The sequence below is a fragment of the Labeo rohita genome, chromosome 24 (assembly GCF_022985175.1).
Source record: "Labeo rohita strain BAU-BD-2019 chromosome 24, IGBB_LRoh.1.0, whole genome shotgun sequence".
NCBI lineage: Eukaryota > Metazoa > Chordata > Actinopteri > Cypriniformes > Cyprinidae > Labeo > Labeo rohita.
In genome coordinates, this window is record NC_066892.1 from 5,748,036 (window position 1) to 5,760,918 (window position 12,883).

Below are 12,883 nucleotides of genomic sequence, written 5' to 3' on the forward strand. Positions count from 1 at the left end.
GGCTTCTCGAATTCTAAAATGACCAATTGCATCGAGAAGCAGCTATTTGCAGAAAACGATCTGACCACAAAAGTTTGACTGTTTGCTCACGTGAGATTTTGTGTGTAGGAAAGTGGTGTCGGGTATCAGCTGAATGAAGAGTTCTGGAGAATTAAGTAAGCCTCGCTTGGCTATGACATGAGTGATGAGTAATTATAGACGCTCTGGGTTTAAGAATAGACTGCAGCTGGTGGCATCATTTCACTTTAGACAGTCCATCTTAAGGTGGATCATCTTCCCCAGGTCGCAACGTGGATGTCAAAATCAAGCCTGAAGTCGATCGTAAAAGCATTGTGGATACGGTTTTGAGCAAACTGCTCCCTCAGTTGTTAAACTTCCCAAACTATAATGCTAAAGCTGAAAGCTTTTGTCCAAAGTTGGACAACTGGGTGACTATCAGTGATGGAACGTCTTGGTATTGTTTGTGCAACAAAATATGACCTTTTCTTTGAAGAAACATAGCTCTTTAGTGCGATCGAGAACGAAGGGGGTTTCCATTATCTCAGCTGCACACGCATCTTCCAAAATTGACAAGGTGTCACCTTACTGTGGATATTTATAACGCTGAATTCATGGTGAGTTGTTTCAGTGCCCCCTTCCAACCCCTCTGCCCTCTTTTCCAGTCATTCCCTCTGTGTCTGGCCTTTGAACCTTGTGTTCCCTATATACAGGAAGGGTGGAGCTTCTATATTCTCCAGAACGTCCATGAAGCTCCAGTCAGAGGGCGAGTCTGTCTCATCCAAGCGTCTTCCAGGGCCCACCACGGCCCCGCGATCCCATAACCCTTGTGCGCCAACAGAACTCCACTGTAGCAGGAACTGAGACCTTCGGCAGTTCTAGTCTGGGTTACAAGGACAAGCATGGCCGACAAACTGGGACTGGCAGGTGTGGCGGACGAGCCCAGCACCCTGAACATCTTCACTTTGTTGGAGAGGGTGTCCGGGATCATTGACAATGTCCAGGCGTGCCAGCAACGCATGGAGGAGAGGCAGCTGGAGCTGGAGAACACCGTGAAGACCATCCAGGCGGACGTGGTGAAGCTGACGAAGGAGCACACGGCCACAAGTAGCACCGTGGAGAAACTTCTAGAGAAGACGCGCAAGGTCAGCTGCCACGTCAAGGACGTCCGCGTGCGGGTGGAAAAGCAGAACATACGCGTCAAGAAAGTGGAGGAAACCCAAGTCGAGCTGCTGAACAAAAACAAGTTCCGTGTCGTCATCTACCAGGTAAGACTTTTTTCTTCTTGAACCGGATTTTTGGGGTTGGATGTCTAAAGACCTTTTTCCTTTCCTCATGGTGGAAACTGCATGGATCGATTATTTTTATGAGTCTTAGATTGTCTTACAACATTTCTACTTTTAGACTAGGTTTTTTTTGGATTCCAAATGAAATTTTGGAAACATACCTTAGAATAGTGGACCTTTTCCTTTGCTCATAGTTGAAACTCCATGCACTGATTATTTTTTGACTCTTAGATTGTCTTACAATAGTTCAACTTTTGGACGGGGTTTTTTCTGTGTTCCACATTAACTTTGGATTCATAAAGCATGTCTAATTTTGGAAACATATCTCTAATTTTGGGAAAGTACCTTAGAATAATGGATCTTTTTCTTTGCTCATAGTTAAAACTCCATGCAGCCGTTATTTTTGGAGTCTTAGATTGTCCTACAACATTTGGAGTTTTTCTGAACTCCAAATGAAGTTTGGATCTTTAAAGGAGGTCTCATTTTGGAAACGTACCTTAGAATAGTGGACCTCTTTTCTTTTGCGCATGGTTAAAACTACATACATCCATTATTTTTTGACTCTTACATTGGCCTACAACATTTAAACTTTTGGACTGGGTTTTTCTGGGTTCCACATTAAGTTTGGATCCCTAAAGCAGGTCTAATTTTGGAAACGTACCCTAGAATAGTGGACCTCTTTCCTTTGGTCATGGTTGAAACTCCATGCATTGATTATTTTTTGACTCATAGATTGTCCTACAACATTTAAACTTTTGAAATGGATTGTTCTGGGTTCCACATGAAGTTTGGATCCCTAAAGCAGGTCTAATTTTGGAAATGTACCTTGGAATAGTGGACCTTTTCCTTTGCTCATAGTTAAAACTCCAAGCATCAAATATTTTTTGAGTCTTAGATTGTCCTACAACTTTTGGACTGGGTTTTTTTGGATTCCAAATGAAGTTTGGATCCCTAAAATAGGTCTAATTTTGGAAACATACTTTAAAATAGCAGACCTTTTTCCATTCCTCATGGTGGAAACTGAATGCATCAATTATTTTTGACTCTTAGATTGTCCTGGGTTTTTCTGGGTTCCACATGAATTATTTTTTGACTCCTTGAATGTCCAATAACATTTCAACTATTGACCGTTTTTTCCTGAGTTTCACATGAAGTTTGGATCCTCAAAGCAGGTCTAATTTTGGAAACACACCTTAGAATAGTGGACCATTTTCTCTCACGGTTGAAACTCCATACATCGATTTTTTTTTTTTTTACTCTTAGCTTGTCCTTTAACATTTCAACTTTTGGACTTGGTTTCACATTAAGTTTGGATCCCTAAAGCACGTGTAATTTTGGAAATGTACCTTGAAAAATAGTGGAACTTTTGCTTTGCTCATAGTTGAAACTCCATGCATTGATTATTTTTTTAAGTCTTAGTTTGTCCTACAACATTTCAACGTTTGGACTGGGTTTTTCTAGGTTCCACATGGAGTTTGGATCCTTAAAGCAGGTCTAATTTTGGAAACGTACCTTAAAATAGTGGACCTTTTCCTTTCCTCATGGTTGAAACTCAATGCATCAATTATTTTTTGACTCTTAGACTGTCCTACAACATTTCAACTTTTGGACTGGGTTTTTCTGGGTTCCAAGTGAAGTTTGGATAGTCAAAGTAGGTCTAATTTTGGAAACGTACCTTAGAATAGTGGACCTTTTCCTTTGCTCATATTTGAAACTCCATGCATCGAATATTTTTTGATTCTTAGATTGACCTACAGCAATTCAACTTTTGGACTAGGTTTTTCTGGATTCCAAATGAAGTTAGGATCTCTAAAGCAGGTCTAATTTTGGAAATGTACTTTGGAAAAGTGGAGTGTTTCCTTTCCTCATGGTGGAATCTGCATGCATTGATTATTTGTTGACTCCTTGCTTGTCTTTTGACACTTCAACTTTTGGACTTGGTTTTTCTGGGTTCCATATAAAGTTTGGATCTCTAGTTTTGGAAACAAACCTTAGAATAGCGGACTGTTTTCCGTTGCTCTGAACTTACTCTACAAGATTTCGTCCTGAGCAAATGGGGTTATCAAAGATAGACAGATTATTTCAAGATACAAGGTCTCGCTTGATCCAAGATAAATCCTGGTACATTAGAAGTTCATATGGCCTCCAGCCAAAAGCAATACAGCAGGAATGTTCTGCCAGTCCCCACTGAGAACGGAGGATTAGGTTGGCGGCCATTTTATCTGATATGTGGCAGGATGTCTGGAGTAACACGCAGATAAACCATGTAATGCGATCCATAATGGAGTAAAAATGAATTAATATACACTCTTTAGTGCATACGAGAATGAACTACAAAGCCTTATTTGGAATACCACTGTTGTTTAAAATGAGCCTAGATGTCTGAAATCAGATTAAGATCGAGTACAGAATTATGACATCATGGAGGAATGTTTCATTGCTAAATCTGGAAATAGACTTTCATACATCTGCATTAGATCTGCTGTTGTTTGAAATAGCTTGAGAATAATTTGGGTAGCTTGTACTAGGAGAGCCCAATTACTGTGTACAAAAGCACTTAACAATGCATTAAAAATTCATACAAATCAGCACAATTAGTTTCAAATAAGCCTAATAGCAAGAGAAGATTAAAACTGATTTATAATTGATCTTAAACCTTTTAATAATACCATATCTTTATACATTTTTAAGAGAAGATCTGTTGCAAATATTCTTTTGGTAGATTTGAATTTAGGACACCACATTAAATCAATTAAAATTCAACTTACTGTTTTGTTTTTTTGTTTTATTCCAGATTCATTATTATGTCAAATTTACAATTAGAATATTTTAGTTGAAGATTTATCATAGAAAATAAACTAATGCTCTCCATTTTCCATATCATTGAGAATTTTCTTGAAGACTAATGGGCTACTAGTGTACACAAATTAGCTCATATTTTCTTTCTCTAGCAATTTTACTTTTAATTAGTGCCCATGGGTTTGATCGTCTCTTGTACCGTGAGGAGAACAGCTGACAGACTTGTTCAGGGTTATTCTGAGAGCTGCACCGAAGCTTCATGTCCTAATATAGTGCTATCGCGTCTGACAGAGTGATGGTTAAAAAAGCTGTCGACTGAGTCTTTAATAACTTATTGAACACTTGCCGTTTGTTATCATTTGTCTGTTTATTATATATAAATGTGCATTTTGTTCGTGTATAAAGCACCGCGACTATTTATCAGAAGTGGTAACTACTTTCAGTTCATGAGTGAGTCACGTAACTTGAGCCACTTATACTAGCTATTAGCATTTTATGTAGCCTTACTAAGCTACGACAGGTTATGTTATGTGTTATGACATATTATGTGTGAGTTATGCAACACCACACTATTAATTTCATATAAACGATTTTTAATGATTTAAAACCTACCTTATTTTTTTGTGCGATCCGGTGGGTGTACAAATTCACCACGCTGTATTCATTAACAATCTTTTGCACTTTAGATATTGCTCAACTGTTTTTAATTTTAATAGTACTGAAATTCTCAACTGACTTCGCTTAAAACCCACATTTTACATTACATATGATATCAAATGGTGAACCTAAAGCAAACGTATTTAACCGTCGTCTGTTTTCTCCTCAGCAAGTTAATTAACGGCTTTCTGGAATACTTTGAATGCTTGAATCTGATTGGCGGACCGATATCCCGCGTATTGGAGTAACTGACGCCGGCGCTACTTTCACGTCTTCGTATCAGTCCGCGGATTCGCGCTCTTTTCTTCCATTCAAACGCAAATGGTGATATCTTACGTCTTAAGTTACGTTGAATATCTTAAGTTAAGTATCTTACCTCTTATTTGTCGACTGTAGTGAAAATGTCCCCAGAGAACTTTAGTATTTGTAATATTGTTGAAGTGTTTATCTTGTAGCGTGGGCGATTGTTGTGTACACTGTAATGGACTATATTATCTTAGCGGAAGCTTTAAGAGAACAAGATACAAGATACGCAAACCACTATTTCTATCATATATTTATTTGTTTGGAAAGTAATCAGTCATATATCCTTTATACCTTATTGTGGTACGCTAATTGTGCATGATTATATGGTTAGTTGCGTTTTTTCACAATATTCACAACAATGATTACAATTATTTTGTTTTGTAACCCCTCCTTTTTTCCATAAGAGCCGGCGCGGCTTCCGGTTTCATCTGCGTTGAACTATTTTTAGCTGTACAAACATCTTTTGCTGCCTGATATTGCAAATTGGTGTGTTTTACCATTTTTAATGCATTATATTAATTATGAACACACTCCTTTGTAGTGCAAACGGTTTTACTGTTTACTGCATGCTGTTATTTCCCTATAGCGGCTAATGAACCGGAAGTCTTGCCCATAAGCTTACTTCCACGTTTTAGAATAAGGTGGATAGAGTTATAATGCAATTATCTTTTAATAAATTCTCATTTTCTTAGAGCACAATAACCCATGTGTGTTTATTTTAAGATATCGATTCAACATAAAACATTTACAATGTAGATGAGTAAACTGTAAGCTAATTTTTTTTTGCATTTTTTGTCTTTTAAGTAGCCTAAAACCATTTGATTTAAAATCTCAGCTGTGCTATGCATGGTAAAAGTATGGTAAATTTATGGTAAATTTATTCTCTTCCTACAGGGAGATAATGAGGTCCCAGCTGTCGCTGCTCCTAAAGGATCTCCGAAGGGAGCAACTGGCGGAGACGCTTCCGTAGACCCAGATGCCCCAGATGCCCCGCTTCCAGACTCGGATGAGGAATACATGGTCGTTGAGGAGGCAGACTCATCTACTGCTGCCAAACTAAAGAAGACCGGCCTGAAACGCATCGAAAGCCTGAAGCAGACCTTCTCCCGTGAGAACATGACTAAGACCAAAGATAATCTGGGCACCAAGGTCAACAAGCTGGGTGAGCGCATAGTAACAGCTGAACGGCGTGAGAAAATCCGCCAGTCCGGGGAACGGCTGAAACAGTCTGGCGAGCGATTCAAGGAAACCATCACGAAAACCGTGCCAGCAAAACTCAACCTGAAGAAGGAAAGGACGGTGGCTGAAGGTCAGGAGGGAGCAGAAGGGACCACAGAAGGAACGGCGCCCGTCCCACCACCGAAGGGCCGCAAGGCCAGCCCAGGTGTGGCCTACACGGAGCCAACGGAGAAACAAGAAGATGAGGGCAAGGGTGAGGAATCGGAAGTGCCGATGTATGATATGAAGCAGCTTTCTTAAGCGGCAAGCCTTGACAGTCACATTTGGGAAAGACTAATGTACAGATATGAATTTGGTTATGGAAAACTTGAAGGTAGAAGATTGGGAAGATCAGAGATCTTGCTTCTTAGTGTGGATAAGTGGATGGTTCTTACGACAACTGAATGAACGAATTAAGGAAGTTGTAGGATACAAACAATACCCAGAGTTTTTTTTTTTTTTTTCTTCTTCTTCTTTGATTTTCTTGTTTACATCTACTATGGACTATGAAGGGTTATGAATGTTAAATCAATGTACTGAGATGACTAGGCTATGGTTTTTCATTTAAATTAATAACATTATGGTGCACTCAGTGATTTTTTTTTGTCTTTATACCACCACCTACGGGAGTGGATGAAGCATTATGAAAACACAAGGTAGATTATGATAGAAGACCCAGTTCATGTAGATTTTTGTAAGATGTCTCTATTCATTCTTTATGGTTAAACATTTTGAGGATAAATTACTGAGTGCACCTTTTATGAATTGACATTATTTGCTGAGTGTGTGTAAAAATATTTTTAAGAAATTTCTTTAAATAGCTGAATTTAAAAATAATTCACAGAGAAGTGCATTTTGAACTTCAGATATATTCTGGTGTCAACTGACATCCAGCATGTCAACAGTGGGTGAGTTTAGAATTAAATTTTTCAATTTAGATGTTGTAGTGGTGTTTGAAATATATCTGTGCAGACAAGTCATTTATAAACATAATTTTTCTGTGTAAACTCTGAAAAACAACTTTTGCAGTCTAACCTCCATTCAGTTGTAGTATTTTTAAATAAAACATATTAACTCAATCAGCTGGTTTCTGAAGAGTTTCTGGGAAAAAAATGCACTTTGCGTATCAGTACTCAAGACTGATTAAAAGCGCTTTGCAATCAGTCTGATTTTTAAGGATTGCAGTAATAAAATAAAGTGTTGCTGTATGGCACTTTTTTGTTTACTATTATGCAGGTGTCCAAACTTTTTAACGGACGGATGGAGAAAATAGTCAGACAACATGGTTGTAATGATAATAAAAAGCCTAGACTGCCACTATGAGATTGTCTTTACACTGTTTGTTTTAATCACACTTTTATATGCTATGATATGCTTGATAAATGCACGTGTGAATAAAGAATATTTCACTCAAGCACACTAGTTGCAGTGGAACAATGTTTCTTCTACACATTATTTTCGCCATATATACACATAGTTTGGACACCGCTGCAAAATCCCAGAAAAAGATTCACGTTTGTGCAAATAATTGTGTACATTTAAACTTTTATTATTGCTGCTTTCAAACTTTTAAATATTTCTACACTAAAGCGGAATGGCAAAATAATAGTCAATAGATATAAAACACAGGTGCCAGTACATAAAAAATCTAGTCATATTATTAATAATAAATTGAGAAAAAAATTGTTCAGGTGTACCAATAAGGAAATAATTCTTAAACGAGAGACTTTTATTTGTTGGTGTGTGTTTCTTTTTTTTTTTTATCTTGTTTACTGAGTATAAATAGCTCTGGACTAGATTGTGGGTTTATTTACAGTCACAGAGCAAAGCAACTCCCCTCAGTGTCCAGTGGTCTGGGTTCTGGCTGCTCCGGAGCAACAGTGGAAAGATGTATGTCAGGTCAGTTCGTCTTGGTTTCTTGTACACTGGGCAGGAGTACAGATTCATGGGCGGCTTCTTGGTTTCTGTGGTGCTGCTCACCGCATACACATGCACAACCGGCAATGGAGTGAAGAGAACCTACCAAACAAGACCAGACATATCATGGCTTTGCAAACAAAGACAGTCATGCACGAATGATAAGTTGATTTTGGAAGATCCCTGAATGTTAGCACCGCATGATGGGATGTGCTTCTGTAGAATTTTATTATTTATTTATTTATACTTTTTTTTTTTTTTTACGGGTATAATAGAGAAATTCATTGTAAAGAACTACATTACCCACAATTCTAAACAAGGCAGAGAATTTTATACTGGACTTATTTTTTTATATAATGTCAATTGCAGTGCTTCACAGGCTGTCTAGATAATAAAGGATGTTAATAGGAAAAATACTAGCAGGATTAAGACTGCTGATAAAGTCACTGACTGAGTCTAGAAAAAAAGTTAAATACTTAATTGTTCTTAAATGTTCTTAACTCTTTTCTTACGATTGTTATTTATTAAGACAAAACCAAATAATAATAACATATATACATAAATATAATAATATACATAAATATATATTTTTAAACTTCTTACAATTAGAATAACACACCAACCAGTGTTAATTTAGAGATATTAACATTTAAAAAAGATAACATTTATTAATATTTATTTTTACATTTTCTGTTTTCATTGTAATTTTAGTTATCATTTTAATAATTTTATTGTTTGTTTTTGTAATTAAAAAAATATGTGTAGTTTTTAATAACTAAATGAAAATAAGAAATGTTGTCTTTGGCCACATATCATCATCATCCTTCCCCTGAATACCTTTGGAGATGATTCTGTCAGTTTTGCATTTTTCTTGTCCCACCCAGCACCATCCAGATAGAGGCCGTAGATGTAGACACCACCCACATCTCCTGGCGGGGGTCCTGTTACATCTTCCTTCATCATACGAGTGACGTCGTTGAGTAGGATGACAGTGTCCAGGGCCCAGCCTTTAGACAGATTCATTCGAGTGGTCTCTTGACGCATCGCTGTTAGGAACCCCTTTAATGAAAAACAGCATGTTAACCTGAATCAAATGAAACCAGCATCAAATAAGATGTTTGACCCACCTGTGGATTGAAAAAACCTGTGAGCCAAAACTGATGAGGTCGACCACTGAAAGTCCAGTTGTGGAACTGCTGGTTCCTCTCAAGGAGTTCAGTGAACCAGAAACCCAGAGAAGCAGCATCCCAAGAGATCTTCTGCCAGGACTTTGGAACACGAGCATCATACATGCTGTCCAGAGCGTCACGGAGATCTTCTGACATTATTATAGTCCCTTTGGAATTGTAAAATCATTGGGTTACAATACATAAAGTGTCTAATATTATTCTTCTTATTATTGAAATTATGAGTGTCAGGGTCCGTACAGATACTGTAAAATGAAATTCCAGGACTTTCATGGACTTTTCAATCACTACTTTTATGATATTTAAGGACTTCAAACAGAGATCTCACCTACCAAACAATGCCTTATCTTTCAAATTTTAAAAAAGATAAATAGATAAACATACTTTACGCAAAGTTGATCTAGACAACTATATGGATATAGATTTAGAGATGTATACATCTCTATATATATCTACCTAGTTCTGAACTGAATCAAATGATGTGTGATCCACCCTCCAAAGTTCTGAACTGAATCAAATGATTCGCGAACCCGCACCAAAGTCCTGATCTGAATAAAATTATTCAATCCGTGCGCCGAAGTTCCAATCTGAATGATTCAAACCATAATTTCAGATCAGAAGTCTAAGCGTGGATTGCGAATCATTCAGTTCACTAAATGATTCACGAGCCGCGCCGAAGTTCTGATCTAAATCAAATCATTTGCGATACGCACTCTGAAGACCCGAACTGAATCAAATGATTCACGATTTGCACTCCACGCTCAGAAGTTCCGATCTAAATTAAATGATTTGTGAACCCGCTCCAAAGTCTCGTTCTGAATCAAATGAATCGTGATCCGCTTCGAAGTATAGATCAAAATCAAATGATTTGCAAACATGCACTTAAGTCCCGACCTGAATCAAATGATTCACAATCCACGCTCCGAAGTTACAATCTAATTTAAATGATTCATGAACCCACACCGAAGTCCCGAACTGAATCAAATGATGCATGATCCGCACTCTGAAGTTCCGATCTGTAGCAAAAAATTAGCAAACCTGCTCTGAAGTTCCAATCTTAATCAAATGATTCATAAACCCGCACCAAAGTCCCGATCTGAATCAAATGATTTGTGAACCCGCTCCGAAGTTTTGATCTAAGTCAAATGATTCACAAACCTGCTCCTAAGTCCTGATGTAAATCAAATGACTTGAGATATGCAAAGTTCCAATCTAAGTCAAATGATTCACGATACACAATTTGAAGTCCTGATCTGAATCAAATGATTCGCAATTTAAAATCAGTTGAAATTCAAAAATGAATGGTTCTTCTAATTTGATCTGGTGTTTGTTAGTGAACCACTTGAACTGAATGTTTGAATTCATGAGTTTGATTCTCAGTTGATTCGGTTCATCTGTTCCTCTATTTGCGTCTTCAGGCATGTTTACATGACACTGTCCACTACTACTGGCTTAGCTTGCTAGAAATAAGTGAAAAAAAGTATGACGTTTTTTAAATTCTTGCATTTTGTATGAAAAATAAATACATTGTCTTTTCAGTAGTTCAAGCACTTTCAAATACCTCTTAAAGAATATTGCTATTTTCAAGGGTTAAGCACCTAGTACAAACTCTGGAATGTATTTTTTTCTACTGTGGGTGAAAGTTTCCAGAACTCACCATCAATGGCAAGTTTAAGGTCGGTGAGGGTACTGCGGACACGCCCAATGACGCGCTGCATTCTGTCGAGCTCTTGACGAAGGAATATAGTCATGGGCTGGAACGCTCCCATTTTTTGTAGGTTACTCCTCACCTGCATAGAGTCATTTGAAAGCTTATTCATCCTATATTTAAATAAGACACAAGTTTGCTTTAAACTTTAGCTTAAAAAAAGAGGTTGCCCAATAATTCATCTTCAGCTTTACCTCATGTGGCACATAGTCAGGAGGAAGCTTTTCTAGCATCTCATTGGCCATTCTTTGCACAGCCGACTCCCTGGTCTCGCCCTCCCCACTGCTGCTGTCTTTGGGTTGGATGTTGAGGATGGTGCTCAGGGTTTCATTAGCCATGTTGGTCTGGTAAGTGATGTCAGCATTGGGATGTAGGCCAAATACCTATTGAATGAAATTAGAATCAACAGGTTATAGATAGCCACCCAGCTGCCCCATCAAACCCCACAGAAAATAATAATAATAATAATAATCATAATTATCTGTATCACCTCAGGTGTATCAACCAATGGCAGAGTATCAATATGCGCATGGTAATCCTGTAGCATCTTGACGTTTGGTATAGTGTATCCTTTATAGAAACAGAACTTGTCACCAAACAGGTTCTCACTAAACCAGATACGGGCGAACGTATTGAGCAGGCGTTTGTCCATGTCATCCGTGACACGTCCACCATACTGCACCTATAGAGCCAATAATAAAAATGCATCATGTTGCTAAAATTTAGGTTGTGTCAAAAAACATAAAATCAATGTCAGGTGTATATAGTACCTCTCCCAGCATGTATCGCAGGCAAGTCCAGTTCACACCTCTCTTGGCGTCCATATCATCCAGGTGGTTTTGCACGAACTGGACACTGGAGGTGAAATCAGCCTGGTTGAACTCGTAGGGAATGTTCCAGCCAAGTGGACCAAATTTGCGTCTCTCCTTTAAAAGGAATATGACAATGAGGACAACAAGTCTTAAATGGTTGTGCTAAAGTAATACTTAAAAAAAAAATTAATAAAATCAAATGTAATATTGCATCCCAAGTGCATTTGGAAATGCCATGTGCCATAAGCTTTATGGAGGACCTAACCTGCATAAATAAATAAATAAATGAATGAATGAATGAATGAATGAACGAATGAAATAAAAACAAATATAGTTCATTTGTAATAAAATTTAATCCTGAATTTATTTTTATTACTTTTTTCCTCTCTCCTTTCCATGATGCACAAAAAACAAAAAAAACTTTTGTCAAGAAAGAATAAAAATAAATGTAAAAATAAATACAGAAACAGATTTATTACAAATGAACTATATTTATTTTATCAAGTCATATTTTGTTTATTTTGTTTCCTATTACTACATTTATTTATTTATTTATTTATTTAAAATTTCTGCAGGTTTGGGGCTCCATAAAGCTTGAGGATTTCAAACATTAAAATCTTAACATTAAAAGGGTTTGAACATTTAAAAGTAAAGAATTTAAGTATTAAGAATTTAAGTATTAAATATTAGCATTGTAACTTATAAAATTATCATTTTAAAATTTCAAATCAAATTTGTTTTAAATTTAACAACAAAATTTCAATTTACAACAGTAATATATATCATCTTCATTTTTTTAATTATTAAAGTTTAAATAATAATAATAATAATAATAATAATAATTATTATTATTATTAATAAAGAATAATAATAATAGTTATTATTATTAATAAAAATAAATAAATAAAAATACAAATAATAATCATTATTATTGCTATTATTATTATTATTAGGCCAACTTGATTGGGTTTCTAAAACACTATTTTGAATGTAATG

At 36.7% G+C, this 12,883-nt stretch overlaps 2 protein-coding genes across 2 annotated transcripts in view; one reads left to right on the top strand and one right to left on the bottom strand.

Moving 5' to 3' along the window:
- Positions 1-654: 654 nt before the first annotated feature.
- Positions 655-7,342, top strand: cavin4b (caveolae associated protein 4b). The gene is made up of 2 exons (XM_051098839.1): positions 655-1,265; positions 5,940-7,342. The coding sequence occupies exons 1-2, from the start codon at positions 900-902 to the stop codon at positions 6,522-6,524; spliced, it is 951 nt and encodes a 316-aa protein (XP_050954796.1). The 5' UTR covers positions 655-899; the 3' UTR covers positions 6,525-7,342.
- A 356-nt stretch (positions 7,343-7,698) lies between these two features.
- The window catches only part of dnah5l (dynein, axonemal, heavy chain 5 like), a 59,934-nt gene continuing 54,749 nt past the window's right edge, over positions 7,699-12,883 (bottom strand). Inside the window, exons 81-87 of the mRNA XM_051098840.1 lie at positions 11,846-12,001; positions 11,566-11,757; positions 11,270-11,458; positions 11,025-11,157; positions 9,308-9,516; positions 9,018-9,239; positions 7,699-8,282 (exon numbers count right to left, since the gene is read on the bottom strand). Coding sequence (XP_050954797.1) covers positions 8,070-8,282; positions 9,018-9,239; positions 9,308-9,516; positions 11,025-11,157; positions 11,270-11,458; positions 11,566-11,757; positions 11,846-12,001 — 1,314 coding nt within the window. The 3' untranslated portion in view covers positions 7,699-8,069. The remainder of the gene's footprint in view (positions 8,283-9,017; positions 9,240-9,307; positions 9,517-11,024; positions 11,158-11,269; positions 11,459-11,565; positions 11,758-11,845; positions 12,002-12,883) is intronic.